The sequence below is a fragment of the Chiloscyllium plagiosum genome, chromosome 3, assembly GCF_004010195.1.
Source record: "Chiloscyllium plagiosum isolate BGI_BamShark_2017 chromosome 3, ASM401019v2, whole genome shotgun sequence".
Lineage (NCBI taxonomy): Eukaryota > Metazoa > Chordata > Chondrichthyes > Orectolobiformes > Hemiscylliidae > Chiloscyllium > Chiloscyllium plagiosum.
In genome coordinates this window covers 31,067,597-31,085,816 of record NC_057712.1, presented here as the reverse complement: position 1 = coordinate 31,085,816, position 18,220 = coordinate 31,067,597, and the positions used below count along the sequence as shown (strand labels likewise).

The 18,220-nt window shown below is 41.0% G+C and overlaps 1 protein-coding gene across 1 annotated transcript in view; it reads right to left on the bottom strand.

Moving 5' to 3' along the window:
- LOC122548600 (CUB and sushi domain-containing protein 1-like) overlaps nt 1-18,220 on the bottom strand; it is a 2,366,391-nt gene that overhangs the window by 738,786 nt on the left and 1,609,385 nt on the right. Inside the window, exon 9 of the mRNA XM_043687435.1 lies at nt 5,074-5,198. Coding sequence (XP_043543370.1) covers nt 5,074-5,198 — 125 coding nt within the window. The remainder of the gene's footprint in view (nt 1-5,073; nt 5,199-18,220) is intronic.

The following is an 18,220-nucleotide window of genomic DNA, read 5'->3' as shown; positions in this document are numbered from 1 at the left end:
TTTTCTTTCCACCAACACAAGTATTAACAACCAAGGTGACAGAGTAGAGCAAGCTAAACTAAATTACACTGAAACAAGCCACAAAGAAAACGTTGAATATTCTCTTTCATACGCTGGAGTGGGGAATAGCTGATCGCCTACCAGGAGGCTTCAAACAATGTTTATCTGCAACCATGCAGCAACTTCATTGTGGGTTGTTTGGAACAGTTTGTGTACATGTTGTTTTCTTCTCCATTTTTGGGGAGAAAATGCCGAATTTCCTTGGTGGCAATCTGATTAAGATTTAGGATTCATTGTGTGGGACACCATGAGTAATCCCTGATTAGATTGTTATTCATCTCTTGGAGAGCATGTTCTTTCTGCGCTTCTGCAGCTTAGAAACACAGGAGAGAGAAACTGTATGCATGGACAAGCTGATTTAAAATAATCTACTTTTTAAATTAAATTAGCTGTTGGTTTTAATTTTAGAAGGCCTCTGTACAATGTATTTTTAATTCATCGAAAATATTTAGTACTGAATCACATAATTCAATTAAGGTCTGGAAAGACAGCCCTATGAAGATTTTTCTCCATTTTGCTTTGCACATTGATGCAACCAGATGTGACAAAGCTTTCCTTCTCGTCAATTCCCACCAAGACGTCATCCTTCACAAACTCTGTAACCTCTTCCATTCCAATAGTCCATTGGGACCTCTTTCATTCAGACCTGGTGAGCATTCTGGATTTTTGATTGTTCCACCACTGATTACTGTTTCTTAAACTATCTACATTCAAAATACTAGAATCCTCTCTCCAAACGTCTGAGTCCCTAAATCCCTCTCTCCCTTAAGATGCCCTTTAAAGCAATATCTTTGTCCAAGTATTTGGTGACGAGCCTCAATTGTTTGGCTCAATGTGAAATTGTGCTTGATAAAGCTCCTGTGAAATGCATTAGTGACATTTGCTATGACAAAAGTGGAACATGCAAGTTCAAGTTGCATTTGCTGCAATTTAGATTTACTTTCCTATCTATGAAGAACCTCTGGCTGGATTTTCAATGGTATGCAAATGACCACATTTTGTTTTTTTTTGAGGGAATCAGTTTTCCTCCACACTCTCAGCCCTGAACCATTTTTCTCTGGCCTTGTTGCAGATTGGAAATGGTGAGTGCTGCAGATGTTAGGTTCCAAATTTTAAATGTGGGGCAAAAATTGGATTTCCTCCCACTTGGATTTCCGTTTTCATGTGGTAAAGTGAGGTTTTGGAATCTGTGCTAATTGTTGTTTGTTCTATATTTGGTTCATAACATGCTAACAAATGGCATCCATGGGAGGCATTTGTTGTTCATGTTATGAACTATTATGAAGATGTGGGTGAACTGTACCATTTAAGAGAGTTAAAAAAGCAAGCAGTGACAGCACCAAGTGTTCTCAATAAGACATGATGTAACATGTGCCCCAGCTACTGGAGTAGCCAGTTGCTGGGAAACAACAAAAAAGTGATTCAAATTAGGCCAATTAGTTTAAATTATCCCCCGAAAAATACCAAATTCCAATCAAAGTTTGAATTGAGTATACTGATAATCTTAAAAGCCAATGACACAATCCGATGCTCTGGGGTATAAGACTGGGGAAAATTGAACAGTGGGGAGGAGAATTGCCAAGCCCCAGAGTGTAAACAGAGAACCTGAAAAATAGCTCTCTTATAAGTACCTTTACCAATCAATAACCTGTGAAACAGAATCCGTAAGAAGGAGAAAAAAAGACACATGAAGATCCCAATATAAGAACTGTTTTTGAGGTAAGAAGTTTTGTTTTGTAAATCGTAATTATGATTTTTATTGGACTCGTATTATAAAAGTTATTATAACAGGTTAGAGTAAGGACTTGTGAATAGTTGTCAGTTAATTATTCTTTGTTATATTTTTAGAAATGAAGTCGTTAATTTTTACTTTAACTAGTTCTTGGCCTATTGAATTTTTACAGATTACTGCATTTGATAAATCTTTGCTGGTTTTAAATTAAGCAGGAGGGTTTACCCCATGTCATAACAGATTCAATTAGCACAGATTCAACAGTGAAAGTCATGTTGTTGTAACAACATTGAATTTTTAAACTAAGCAATTTAAACAGAGTAGACAATGATAAACAGTGGATGCAACATACATAGACTTTCAAAACACCTGTCATTTGTGACTACAGCAAAAGAATGTGAAACCAAGGGAAAGTAATGGAGCGAATCACAGACTAGCTGCAAAATAAAAAACAGAGAATGTAGAAGGAAGGATTACCCAAACTTTCAAAAGATGAAAAGTAATGTTCCACACGAATTGGTGCAGGCAGGACCACTCTCTTCATAAAGGATTTGGACTTGAGAATCTGATTTACAATTTTAATATTTCCGAAGGACACCAAGCTTTCCTTCTGGAGGTGGAATTGTTTAATTCACAGGTTCATTTCAATATCAATAAATGGCAGCTGGAGCTGAGCCTCAAAACTCCAAACAAAGCACCCGAGTTTCTTTCCCAAGGAATAAGAAATGAAAAGCAGAAGAGCACTGTTAAACTTATGCAGAATTTTGATTAATCCATACTTCAAGTGCTGAGTACCACGAAGAATTACATGATTTGGAAACTGTTTTTTGTACTTGCTGTGGCAAAGATGGGTAAGGATTCTGCCACCCTCCCACTATTGCCCTGATTACATCTGTAACAGGAAGTTATGCAAGTAATGAGCTGACAGAGGAAGTAGTGGAGGCTGATACAATTGCAACATTTAAAAGGCATCTGAATGGGTGTATGCATAGGAAGGGTTTGGAGGGATGTGGGCCGAGTGCTGACAAGTGGGACTAGATTAGGTTGAGATATCTGGTCAGCATGGATGAGTTGGACCGAAGGGTCTGTTTTCATGCTGTACATCTCTATGACTCTATGTTCCTAAGTGGCCTACTTCCCCAATCATGAAACTAGGTTCTTAACTGGTCAACGTTTGCCCACATAAGGTCTCAGCTTGCTGCCTTTCATATGAATTCAGCAATGAGTGCTGGACTGGCAATGCAGGGAACCTTAGAAGAAAGCACAATCAGTCTTACTTGCAGTCTCACACATATATTCCTCACTGAAAAGCACTAAATGCTTGAAGGGAGATTTAAACCTTTGCGCTTGCTTTCAGACACTTCCCACTTGCCCACACATGTAATAGTGTTCCCATCACCACTTGCCTCTGTCTGTGTGTATTAGCAATCTAAGGTATCAAAGGGTTATAGTACTAGCAGTAACCATTGACTGTTCAGTCGTGCTGCTGAGCAGCAAAGACCTGCCAGCTTCTCATTGACTGGCAACACTGAGCTATGGGACTTCTGTCTCTGGGGTCCTTGTTCCTGAGAAAGGACCAGCACTGTCCAGTCAAATGTATGATTTGCAGTTAATTCTGAGGGCCTTGCCACAAGGAGGCAACATCAACCTCTCCAGCCAGCAGACAAGACCCCCACCCATCCCATTAAATGCTACCTTAAACCTCCAGATTTCTAGGAGGAATGTGTAAATTGGAATTCCTGTCACATCAAACTTCGAGATATCAGCCACAACTTAGTTGCGTGGGAAACAGATATTGATTAGGAAGAAAAGTACACTGAGCTGGGAGGCCAAATTTCATTGTCAGAATGGACAGAGACTTGGGAAATTCTGTTTTTTTTTTAAACAGCAGTGCAGGACAGTTAAGAGAGGGAGGCAGCAGGAAAGCCAACTCTGAGAAATGTCATGAACAAAGCTGGGGACTGTCTGTCAAGCGAACCTTTTTAATAATAACTCTGTTTGAGGAACTCAGATAGAGTGAAGCCATTGTTGATAATGGCTTGGCACATAAATGAAAGACCTACAACCAGATCTGAGAAAAAAAAACTGCTATTGGAAAGAATTTCAGTCCTTACTCCGACATGGATAAAGAAACTGAACCTCCACCAGGAAAGGGGCAAGTTTTGAGTAGCTGAGATGAGTGCCATATATGAAGGGATGACTAAAATCTGCAAGATCGGCCTTTGTTGATCAACTACTAACTGTTTAATGTGCGATATCCATTGAATATAATTTGGCAGTTAATCCATGCTTAATTTTGGATTGATTGTTACAATACTAATTAAAATGTAAAATTTTCTATTAAGGAAATTTTCTTCCATTTGAATATTTTATGTTCCTGATCTCTGCAGTGATCATAACAATTTTGACTTGCATGTAACAAAAATAGGACATGGAAGCATTGCAAAAGGCGCAAAAAAGACAAAGATTATATCAGGAAAGATTGTACAAGCTGGGCTTTTCCTTTTCCTCGACAAAAGACTGAGAGGTGGCCTAACAGAGGTTATTAAAATTATGATGAGTTCAATTTATTTCGCATGGAGAAGATTTGTTGCAATTGTTGTAAGTTCAAAAGTCAGAGCTGTCACTAATTAATGCATTGAAGCATTCAGGAGAAATTTACTCGAGATTGATGAGAATGTGAAACTTGTACCTATGAATAACTACAAGACTCAACCCTATGTGGACAATGAGTTTTTTTTTATATCCAAGTATACCAGAAGAGGAAATCTCATTAAAAACCTGGAATGGTTGAGACAACTAACACAAATGCCTTTGGGGCAAGTTAGGTCACAAATAAAGGGAGGAAGAAATAGTGGAAACATTGAAAGGGTAAAGGGAAAGTGGAAGGGAGGTTCATTTGTGTATCATAAGTACCGACAGAGATAGGTTGGACTGTGTAGCCTTTCTCTGGAATATAAGTTCCACATAACTAATTCATAGCTCGATTAATTTCCTGTGATAACACAGTGGTGCACACATTCTGGACCATGTAACACATGGATTTTAAGGAATGAGGAACAACCCAAAAATGTATTAATTTTGAACCACAGTCCTCATTTTTTTTGATAATCCTCCAAATAGTTTACTTAGCATTTTATAAATAGCCTATATGGATAAGATACTGAATGAGTACACTATGTGTGAAAATGGAAAACAACAAAGCCTTTCATTCTGTAAGCAGAGTGACAGCATACTTTACATGAAATAACTTGATTTGGAAACCATTTTTGATCACTTACCCCGGCAGACTGGCCTGTGGTCACTCCAAGCAACCAATGTGTCTGTCACTTTCTGACAAGTAATGCTTTTGGACCCCTGAAGCACATAGCTGTCATCACATGAAAACTGTAAACTGGCTCCCAACCTGAAGGAATTACAAACAGGATTGCAAAGGTTACTACTGTTCAGAAATTTCAATCATGCCCTTCTTCCTTCAATTAAATGTTTTGAATCACAGAGACATTGCCCATGATAAATATTGAACTCTTTAGACATTCAATGAATCAGGAGGATGATTCGATGAGCTGTGTATAACAATGGCATTGTGATAATGTCACCGGACTGGCAATCCAGAGACCCAGACTAATGATGTGGGAACACAGGCACACATTGGCTGACATGCAACTCAGTAAAACTCTTTAGACAGTGCCTTTCAAACTCTGGACCACTGCCATCAAGAATGACAGGGCCAGCACATTATTATGATCTTGTGGCCCCAGTTGTTCTGGGAATATGCTCAGTTGATGTTAATACCAGATAAGTCATATCCCTCACAGGAACCTAGCTGGATAGATGGCAACATTTTTGTTACCAAAGAGATCTTTGACTAAACTACTTGTAACACTGTATTCTATACTCTGTTCTGCTACCCAGAGGCACTTTGTGTTGTATGATCTGCCTGTATAACACACAAAACAATACTTTTCACTGTATCTCAGTACATGCGACAGCAGTCTTTATTTTTAGCAATACAACAAATGTTTATTAACAACAAAAATGAAGACAAATGTGAAAAGAAAACTTTCTGTACCTTTTTCACATCGACTCATAGATTTTTAACCACACTTGTGGACATAACTCAAGCACTCTTTATGGATTGAACAGAAGCAATTGGATTACATTAGAATCAGTAACCCTGATACAGTTTACAAATATTGTTACAATTCAAAAATCATCTGGTGCCATACCTTCAACAAGACTCACTGCTGCTCATTAATAAGGGGGAAGTATTCTTTTTTAATACTTAGATGAGTTTGAAATAATTAAAATTTCAACTTATTTGATGGAGCTGTAGTTTGCTTTTTTTTATTATTATGCTCATGACTTAGTTTCCTTCTCATGCAATCCTATCCTGGAAGGTGTTTCAATCCTGTTTCCTTTTTTTAAAACTTCAATGAACTTTACTTCTTTTCCAATGATTGTATCCCAACACTCTATATTTTCCATTTCTTCAGAACATTACTTAGCATGTGACTCCATCAAGAAAAAATCTTCACAGCACTTTGGACCTTGCTACATACCTCTATCTCAAATTACTTCCGAGCAGATATACAAGAAAAATGAATGCCAGAGTCTATAAAGTTCTCTGGATAGCTCCTGAGGTAATTTCTTCAATCTTGGAATTATGGGTATTCAAGTTATTAAAAGCTAATTGTTAAACCCACAGGTAAATCCCTGGCTTTAAGCTGAAATTCCAGGAACACAAACTTGCAGTAAATGATATGAAAATACAATTGTATATCTCACTGTTGAAATACAATATGCATTAGAACACCACTAGCTGCAAGTTACCCTCCAAACCACAGACAATCCTGTCTGGGAACTATATCACCGTGCTTCATTGTTACTGAAATAAATTCCTGTAACTGCCTCCCAAACAGCCTGTTAGGTGGACATACACCAAATGAACTGCAGTGGTTCAAGAAGGCAGCTCAGCATTACCTTCTCAAGAGCAATTAGGAATAGACAATTAATTACCAGCAACACCCACAGACGATGAATGAATAGAAAATAACATCATGTCAGCTGAAGGATTTGAAATAATAAGTGATCTGGAACAACAAACCTGCAATTAAAGCAATTGTCCTAAGTGGCTAGGAGAAAGTGAGGGGGGCCACTTTCTCCTAGTTGGTTATATGTCCTAAGGGGCTACCTATTCCTCCAACGTCCTTTAGAAAAGCAAAGCTGCCAATCCTACCTTTTCTGGCCTATGGGACTCCTGACACACAACGATGTGATTGCCTCTGGGATGGTGAGCAAGCCACTCAGTTCAAGGGCAGTTAGGGATGGGGCAACAAATGCTGGCTTTGCCTGTGCAACCCACTTTCCATAAAAGAACTTTAAGGAATCAATTTAGCAATTTTGCCATTTCTAAGTATTAGAACCAAAATGTCTAGTATGTTCAGTGTGTTCCTACTTTTCCATCAGAAAAGCAATGAAAGAGCTGGAAAACAGATACTGACCCAGATCTCTTAAATCTGGTAATTAAGAAAAACTAGTCTTTTTTCAACATTCACCTTTGGCAATAAAATGTGTGAACTCTCTGTTCTCCGTCTTAAGGCTAGCTATATTAAAAGGGGTAACAAAATCTGCCCTGCCTGACCTGTGGAGCCTTTCCAACAACTTCTGTGTTTGCTCCTGATTTCTAGCATCTGCAGTTCTTTCAGTCTTTATATTCGAGGGGATACTTTATGTGACTCTCCATGTTAGGAATTCCCATGATCTCAACATATTTGAGAATCGTCCTCGGAGTCTATGTTGAAGCAATTGTCTAGATCTATGAAGATTAAAAAAAAAGGTGATTCTTATCCATTTTTGATAGCTAAAACTGAAATACTTCTTGGATAGAGACCCACAATGTACCCATGTTAAGCTGAAAGGTCACACCCCAGGGTAAATGTGTGCCCAAGTTACACTGCCGATGGAGTGAGCACACACTGGCAATCCTTAAGTTAGACTAACTTTGCTCTTAACCACACAGCAGAGATATGGCTGCTGAATGATAACACCCAGAACCATAGCTAATCATTTCATTAAATGATAGAGTTAAAATCTGCATTCCTAAACTGTGAATGTCAGTTGATGCCCACGTCCAAGAACATACTTCTTTGTGCACAGAAAAATTGCTTCCTTCATTAAAGAACATTTCCCTGGAAAATGAGGTATTGATTTTCTAGATTACATTCAAAGCATATATCTCAGTTTGAGTGATTTATCGTGACAAATTTAGAAAAGTTCTGCTCTTACTTGTTGAAAAATGTACTACAGAAGTACCATAATTTTGGAAAAAATGCACTGGTTTCCTTCTCCAATCAGCTTCATGCATTTAAGTACTCATCTGTAAGGAAGGAAACCTATGCTTCGAGAAATTAAGTACCAGAACAGACCAACCTTTCTAAAGCAAAACCACTCTGGTATAATAGACCAGTCAACCACCTTCACGAGTGAGGATTTTCTCAATCGTTAAGGACTCACCATTGAAATTCAATTCTGAGATGGCAAACTTCAAAACTATCCAATTCTGCTGCATCATTTAGGATCTTTAATTGTGGTGGTGGTGGATGGAGGTGATAACGCAACCTCAGGAGCCATCTATTTTCTTTCAGTTCTGTCATTTGCAGGTAAGGACCCGATAGAAATGAGTGGTCATGGAAATAGGAATGAATAGGTAGGAATGAATTAGTGCCGATGCTGGAATCTGTACTGTAAACAAATAATGCTGGAGATCACAGCCAGTCAGGCAGCATCCATGGAGAGCAAGCTAACATTTTGAGTCTTGATGATTCCTCAGCTCTGTGTATGTGTGTGTGTGTGTGTGTGTGTGTGTTTTTGTTTGTTTGTGGTCCAGCTTGTCCACGTTATCCCTCTATACCCTTCCTATTCATACTACTAAACAATAAAGTATTCTGTAACATGAGTGTGGAATAATTTTCACAAGGAATCAGGAAGGTGATAATTATTAATTAAGTTTAAAAATAATACTGGAAACTGAATGCATGACCTGCACTTAAAAATATGACAAAAAGCTAAAAGAAAACATTGCACAGAAAAGCGTAAGACTTTTAGGGATATTGGAAGCTTTCAGCTTTCGATGTGTCCAGCACATAAAGCTAACGAAGTTCCTTCAATGATCTGATATTTCCTCAGTTGAGGTTTTAACCTAACAATAAGTTTGACTGGGTAGGTTTACTGTGTTGGAGTGAAAACGGTAGAACGATTAACATTTAGATGTAAGGTAGCAAATTATTTAATTATTTAATTATGCCCTGCATGCAATTTTGTTTATCCAAATATAAGTAAACCAGTGCATATACTATCTGAAGGAATAAATTACAGCAGATGATGTAATCTGAACTGAAAACAACAAATACTGGAAACATGGTGAGTCAGGCAGTGTCCATGGAGACAGAGCAAGCTGACGTTTCAAGTCTAGATGACTCTTCATTACAGCTGGAGTGAACTGCAGAGGGACAGCATTTATGTCATAGTTTGGGGGGGGGGCGGGGGGGGGAAGCAGGGGAGGGGTGAAGGTGGCGGTGGGGGTATTGGGTGTGGAGTATTGGTGAAAAAAGCAGTTTGCATTAATTTATCGGAATGTGAGATTGCTAGAACAATTGTGTGCCACCTGCCAGACTTGAAAGGATGGTAAGTGCAATGGTTCACAATTTAAAGGTGTTGAACCCAATAGTCCAGAAGTCTGTAAAGTGTCTTATCTGAAGATGAGACGTTGTTCTTCCAGTTTGCACTGTGTTTCATTGGAACATTGCAGCATGCTGAGGATAGACATGCATGCTTGCGAGCAGGACACTGTGTTAAAATGAGCAGCTACAGGAAGGTCAGGGTCCTGCTAGCGCACAGACTGGAGGTGTTCCATAAAGCGGTCACCCAATCTGCATTCAGTTTCTCCAATGTAGAGTATACCACATTGAGTGCAGTGAATATAAGACACAAGATTGGAGGAGGTACAGGTGAAATGCTGCCTCAGCTGGAAAGACTGTTTAGGGCCTTGGACGGTGAGCAGGGAGGAGATGAAGGTGCAGGTGTTGCACCTTCTGTGGTTACATGGGAAGCTGTCAAAAAGGGTGGTAAGTGGTGTTGGTGGTCCAGAAGTGGATGAGGATGTCCCAGAGGGAAAGATATCTGTGAAATGCAGACAGGCGGAGTGAGGGGAATATGTGTTTGGTGAAGGCATACTGCTTGACTTATCTGAAATAGCAGAGAATGATCCTTTGAATATGGAGGCCGGTGGGATATAAAGTGAGGACAAAGGAAACCCAATTACGCTGTTGTAAGTGATGAGCCCCGAGACCATCACCCCACATGTGAACGTCAATCCATTATTGCCAGCACTGTAATGACCTCATTACTTCCACAGATCTCCGGAGATGTGCGTTTGTGAAGTGTGTAAAATATATGCATTTAAATTAGTAATGTATTTACATTTACATTTATTTGCAACAAGGAGATCCATAAACATAACTTGGGACTGCTTAGATACCTTTGCTTCGATTAAAGCTTCATGCTGTGGCTGAAGCTGAGCTTGATTTGAGATCTGATATCACTGTCATTAGGTATGCAACATGGAATCTGTACGACCCTTAAGATCATAAGACATAGGAGCAGAAATTAGGCCATCCAACCCATCTAGTCTTCTCTGCCATTCAATCATGGCTGATAGTGGGAAAATGGGATGGAAAAACCTTTCTCCGGGTCCTCACTTCTCCTTCCAATGAAAACGTCTTCCCAATGTCCACTCTGTCCAGGCCGTTCAGTATTCTGTAAGTTTCAATCAGATTTCCCCTCATCCTTCTAAATTCCATTGATATAGTCCCAGAGTCCACAAACATTCCTCATATGTTAAGTCTTTCATTCCTGGGATCATTCTTGTGAACATCCTCTGAACCCACTTCAGGGACAGTACATCCCTCCTAAGTTATAGGGCCCAAAATTGCTCACAATACTCAGAAGTACATCCCTGCTTTTATATTCCAGTCCTCAAAAAAATGAACGACAACATTGTGGTTGCCTTCCTAACTAAAAGTTCAACTTGAAAGTTTACCTTAAGAGAAACCTGGGAGTAAGGGATAGCGTTTTTACAGGAAAGCATGTGGGAGTAGGTGTAGTCAAGGTCGCTGCGGAGTCAGTGCGTTTGAAATAGATGTCTGTGTTGAGTCAGTTGCTGGAGATGGAGACAGACAGGTCCAGGAAGGAGAGGGAGGTGTCCGAAATGGTTCAGGTGAATTTGAGAACAGGGTGGAAGGTGTTTGTGAAGTTGATGAACTGTTCAACCTCCTCGTGGGAGTACGAGGTGACACCGATACCATCATCAATGAAGCAGAGAAAAAGGTAGGGGATAATGCCGGTGTAACTACAGAAGATGGACTATTCCACTTATCCTATGAAGAGGCTGGCACAACTGGGGCCCATGTGGCTGCCCATGGCTACTCCTTTGGTCTGAAGGAAGTAGGAGGATTCGAAGGATAAATTAGTGAGGGCATGGTATCCACCAATTGAATAAGTGTATTGGTGGAGGGGTACTGGTTGGGTCGACAGGAAGGAAGAAACGGAGTGTTTGAAGGCATTTGCCAGGGCAGATGGACGTGTACAGGAATTGGATGTCTATGGTGAAGATAAGGCATTGAGGGCTGGGAAAATGAAAATCATGGAGGAGGTGGAGGGCATGGTTGATGTCCTGAATGTATGCAGGGAGTTCCTGGACCAAGGCAGGCAGGGCAGTGTTGAGATATGAAGAGATAAGTTTGGGGTTGGGGGGTGAGGGTAGGAACAGGCAGAGGCAATACGTTGACCGCGGCAGTCAGGTTTGTGAGTTTTGGGTAAGAGGTAGAACTGGGCAGTGCAGGCTGTGGAATTATGAGGTTGGAAGCTGTGGATGGGAGATCCACTGAGGTGATGAGGTAGTGGGTGACTTCACACCTTCCCACGTTGAGTTTTATCTGCCATGTCTTTGCCCACTTTCCTAGCCTGTCAAAGCCTTTCTGTAGCCTCTCTGCCTGCTGACATGCAGAGCCCAGTAGGAGTTAGAACTGAGGAGCGAGGCTGTGGAGTTGCATTGGAAATATTTAAGGATGAGGCTGGCTCGGAGAGTTGGGCTAGAAGATGGAAGGGTAATGACTGAACATCAAGTCAAATTAGCAGTGAAATATACCCACTTCACTTTTGAGATCAAACTTGATTAGCCTTTGCAACCCATGTAACCAATCATACTATGTGGTCAGCGTAGAATAATCAACAACATTTTTTGAAAATGTAATGTTTAAAGGTTAAAAAGCAACCTTGAATGAAATCCTATTTGAAATTGAGGAATCCCACTGAGGGTGCAAACAGAAACTTGCTTGCACTGTAATATTTTTTCTCTCTCATGCTCAACAAGGGAAAATGTCAGCAAGTGAATGCCTGGTAGAACATACATGTATTGGGAGTCACCTCATTTATTATGTCATAAGAACACTTTTCTCTCCCAATTTATATTTCACACAAGAAGTAGGAGCTTCAGTATACCATACGGCTGCATGTACATGTTCTACCATTCAATATGATCATGGCTGACGGTGGCACATTGGCTCAGTGGTTAGCACTGCTGCCTCACAGCACCAGGGACACAGGTTCGATTCCAGCCTTGGGTGACTGTCTGTGTGGAGTTTGCACATTCTCCCCGTGTCTGCATGGGTTTCCTCCGGGTGCTCCGGTTTCCTCCTACAGTCCAAAGATGTGCAAGTCAGGTGAATTGGCCATGCTAAATTGCCCATAGTGTTAGGTGCATTAGTCAGAGGGAAATGGGTCTGGGTGGGTTACTCTTCAGAGGGCTGGTGTGGACTTGTTGGGTCAAAGGGCCTGTTTCTACGCTGTAGGGAATCTAACCTAATCTAATCTCTTCTGCTTAAACTCCTCTATCTGCCCATTCCAGATGTCCCTGGATTTCCTGAGACCCAAAATCTGTCCAATCCAGTCTTAAATGGAGTAAATGATGGAGCTAGGAATCTTGCAGCAAGTAACTCACCTCCTTATTGCCCAGAGCCTGTCCACCATGCACAAGGCACAATCGAGGAGTGTGATGGAATAGTTCCCACTTGCCCCGATAGATGCAGCACCTCCAATGCTCAAGAAACTTGACACCATTCAGGACAAAGCAGCCTGCTTGGTTGGCACCCCATCCACAAACATCCACTCCCTCCAGCACTGACACTCGTGGTAGCAGTGTGTATATCTACAAGATGCATTGCAGAAATCTGCCAAGGCTCTTTAGACAGCACTTTCCAAAACACTTCCATCTAGGAGAACAAGGTCAGCAGATACATGGAAACACCATCACCTGCAAGTTGCCCTCCAACCCAGACAGCATTCACTTCCAAATAGAATTGTGGGTCTACCTACAGCACAGAGACTGCAGTAGTTCAAGAAAGCAGCCCACCGTCATCTTCTCAAGGGTAATAGTATGAGCAACAAATGCTGACTCAACAAGTGGTTTTAATGACCATTATGGAAAATGACACTTCATGTGCAGTGTTGAGAATGATTTTCTTTTACGTCCCAAAACTTCTTATTTCTTTATGTGGCAGCAGATAACCCATCACTGAGAGGTTCATAACAGAAATAGATTAAAAGAGGAGCAAAAGAGCAGTAGGATTTTATTTTTAATATTCATCAGTCAATCAACATCATTGAAAGAAACAGACTATTTGGCCATATCACATTGACAATCTTTACAAGATTGCCATGGTTAAACCATGCTGCATTTGTTATATTACAACGGCAAACTGTGACAACCCTTTGAAAGCCCTTCACTAGCTAAAAAATACTTCTGGAATTAACTGAAGTTGTGTACAGTGTGTTATAAACGCAGAATTTTCTTTCTTTTACACAAATAGGGTAAACGGCTGCAGTTAGTGGAAAACCCCTTACTTGACTTCATCAAAAACCTTTGTTCTTAATTGCTTGCCTGCTTTTCTTCCCACTTCCCTGAAGTCAGTGGAGATTGCCAGGGATGTGTTCCACGTGTTCTAACAGTAATCTAAAACCTTTCCCATGAGACATTTTCTTTTTGGTTGAGCCTGAACGAGTAATTGTCATAGGCTTGCTTTATTAATAGCTGCACGGTGTGATCTTCATTCAAAAATCTACCCATGCTCTGACCAGCAGTCAGACTAGTCGATCGAATGGATTTTCCATTCTCCTTTCCTCATGAAGCTCAGCTCATTACTGAAATCTTACCAGGATCAACTATCATCGGAGAAATAAAATTTACACAAAATAAAATCACAGTGTCTTATAGTTGGTGAACTTTATATGGAAAGATTGCCATTTACTCAAATTCCACAGGACTTTTTGTCATTTACATAAATGACTTGGATGCGAGCATGAAAGGTACAGTTAGTAAGTTTGCAGATGGCACCAAAATTGGAGGTGTAGAGGACAGCGAAGAGGGTTACCTTAGATTACAATTGGACCTTGATCAGATGGGCCAATGGGCCGAGAAGTGGCAGATGGAGTTTAATTCAGATAAATGCGAGGTGCTGAATTTTGGGAAAGCAAATCTTTTCAAGACTTATATACTTAATGGTAAGGTCCTGGGGAGTGTTGTTGAACAAAGAGACCTTGGAGTGCAGGTTCATGGCTTCTTGAAAGTGGAGTTGGAGGTAGATAGGATAATAAAGAAGACTTTTGGTATGCTTTCTTTTATTGGTCAGAGTATTGAGTACAGAAGCTGGGAGGTCATGTTGCGGCTGAACAGGAATGTAGGGCATAGGTTTAGGGTGAGAGGGGAAAGATATAAATGGGACCGAAGGGGCAATTTTATCACACAGAGGGTGGTACATGTATGGAATGAACTGCCAGAGGAGGTGGTGGAGGCTGGTACAATTGCAACATTTAAAAGGCATTTGGCTGGGTATATGAACAGGAAGGGCTTGGAGGGATATGGGCTGGGTGCTGGCAGGTGGGACTAGATTGGGTTGGGATATCTGGTCGGCATGGACGGGTTGGACTGAAGGGTCTGTTTCCATGCTCTACACCTCTATGACACTATGACTCAAGTCTCAAGCAACAATTCACATTAAGCAAAGATTGATATCTGCTTTAACATTTGTAGCTGTGACTATTAACATATTAAATATATGTAATTCAAAACACTGCTTTACGAAAATCACTGATAAGAGAATATGCACAACTTGGATTATTTAATTTGTAAATCTGAACTGAATCAATATTAAAATGCACCAAAATATTCCATGAAATAAATAAATCACAAGGCATGCTATTTTCAATTTTCTAGTACAGGTTTAACTTTACACTGTAGTTTATGAAAGGGAATCAACTGTGGAGGAAATCTTCAAACAAAAGATGTTCAATGCTGTGTGTCATAAAATTATAGAGTCATAGAGATATACTGCATGGAAACAGACCCTTCGGTCCAACCCATCCATACCGACCACATATCCCAACCCAATCTAGTCCCACCTGCCAGCAATTGGCCCATATCCTTCTAAACACTTCCTATTCATATACCCATCCAAATGCCTCTTAAATGTTGCAATTGTAGTCGCCTCCACCACTTCCTCTGGCAGCTCATTCCACACACGTACCACCCTCTGAGTGAAACAGTTGACTCTTAGGTCTCTTTTATGTCTTTCCCCTCTCACCCTAAACCTGTGCCCTACCGTTGTGGACTCCCCCTCCCCAGGGAAAAGACTTTGTCTATTTATCCTATCCATGCCCCTCATAATTTTGTCAACCTCTATAAGGTCACCCCTCAGCCTCCGACGCTCCAGAGAAAACAACCCCAGTCTTTTCAGCCTCATCCCATAGCTCAAATCCTCCAACCCTGGCAACATCCCTGTAAATCTTTTCTGAACCCTTTCAAGTTTCACAACATCTTTCCAATATGAAGGAGACCAGAATTGCACGCAATATTCCAACAGTGGTCTAACCAATGTCCTGTACAGCCACAACGTGAGCTCCCAACTCCTGTACTCAATACTCTGACCGATAAAGGAAAGCATACCAAATGCCTTCTTCACTATCCTATCTACCTGCGACTCCCATTTCAAGGAGCTATGAACCTGCACGCCAAGGTCTCTTTGTTCAGCAACACTCCCTAGGACCTTATCATTAAGTGTACAAGTGCTTTCCCAAATGCACCACCTTGCATTTATCTGAATTAAACTCTATCTGCCACTTCTCAGCCCATTGGTACATCTGATCAGGATCCTGTTGTAATCTGAGGTAACCTTCTTCGCTGTCCACTACACCTCCAATTTTAGGGTCATCTGCAAACTTATTAACAATACTTCTTATGCTCGCATCCTGTTCATTTATATACATGACAAAAAGTAGTGGACCCAGCACCAATCCTTGTGACACTCCACTAGTGACAGGCCTCCAGTCTGAAAAACGCCCTCCACCACCACCCTCTGTCTTCTACCTTTGAGCCAGTTCTGTATCCAAATGGCTAGTTCTCCTTGTATTCCGTGAGATCTAACCTTGCTAACCAGTGTCCCATGGTGAACCTTGCTGAATGCCTTACTGAAGTCCATATAGATCACATCTACCACTCTGCCCTCATCAATCCTCTTTGTTACTTCTTCAAAAACCTCAATCAAGTTTGTGAGACATGCTTTCCCATACACAAAGCCACGTTGACTATCCCTAATCAATCCTTGTCTTTCCAAATACATGTACATCCTGTCCCTCAGGATTCCCTCCAACAACTTGCCCACCACCAACGTCAGGCTCACTGGTCTATTGATCCCTGGTTTGTCCTTACCACCCTTCTTGTACAGTGGCACCACGTTAGCCAACCTCCAGTCTTCCGGCACTTCACCTGTGACAAATATCTCAACTTTGAAATTATTTGCAACCATGCAATTTTGAAACATAATATGTTAGACAGAAGCAGAAATGATATTTCCTTCCTACTGGACTAATCATGTAAGCACTGTGACTGCAAGAGCAGGTCAGAGATGAGGAATCTTGAAATGAGTAAATCATCTCCTGATTCCCTAAAGCCTATGCAAACTTTACAGGGCACAAATTCAAGAGGGTCATGGAATACTCCCCAGTTGCCTGGATGAATGCTGCTTCAACAACATTCAAGAGGCTTGATACCATCCAGGACAAAGTAATTTACTTGATTAGTATCACAACCTCAAGTATTCTCTATCTCCATCTCCAATGCTCTGTAGCAACATGACTATCTACAGGATGCACTGAAAATATTCACCAAAGCTCCTTAGATAGCCACTTACAAACCCATGACTACCTAGTGGGACAGCAGATACACAACAAAACCAACAATTGTAAGTTTCCCTCCAAGTCACTTATCATCCTGACTTGGAAATATATCATTCTTCCTTCAGGTCACTGCGTCAAAATACTGGAATTCCTTCTTTAATGCCATTGTGGTTCTACGTACAGCACATGAATTTGTGGTTCAATAAGGCAGCTCACCTCCAACCTCACAAGGGCAACTAGACATGGGCAATAAGTGCTGGCCTGACCAGCAATGCCCACACCCTGTGAGTGGTTAGAAGCTGACTTGCCCGGTGGAACACAAACTGCAGGTTATTGCTGAGCAGGTGCTGCTTGATTGCACTGTTGATGACACCTTCCATCACGTTATTGATCATCGAGAGTTGACTGATGAGGTGATAAGTGGCTGGGTTGGATTTGACCTGTATTTTGTGTACAGAACATATCTGGGCAAGTTATCACATGGTTATGTATATGCTAAGGTTGTAGCTGGACTGGAACAGCTTGTAGGAGAAGTGAGGACTGCAGATGCTGGAGAGTCAGAGTCAAAAAGTATGGCAATGGAAAATCACAGCAGCTCAGGCAGCATCCAAGGAGCAGGACAGTCAACATTTCAGGCATAAGCCCTTCATCAGGACTGGAACAGATTGCCTAAGAGCACTGCAAGTCCTGGAGCATCAGTCTTCAGTACTATAGTCAAAATGTTGTCAGGACCCAAGGTATTTGTAATTTCCACTGCTTCCAATCATTTCTAGGTACAACGTGGAATGAATCAAATTGGCTAAAGACTGGCATCTGTGATGTTGGGGCCCTTTGCAGAAGGCTAAGATGGCTAAAGACTGTTGTGATCACCATGGGATCACCAATCTCGGGACTCATAGCAGAGGCAGTTATGCAAGGGTTAGAACAAACAGTCCTACCACAAATTCAACCCAAACTCTGGGTCAGATATGTCGATGACACGTTTGTAATCATTAAAAACACAGAAATAGAAAAAACACACCGGATCACCAGCGTCACACTCACAGGAATCCGATTCACGAGAGAAGAAGAAAAGGATAGCCAACTCCCATTCCTAGACGTGATGGTACAGAGAACACCGAACAGAGAATTCACTACAAG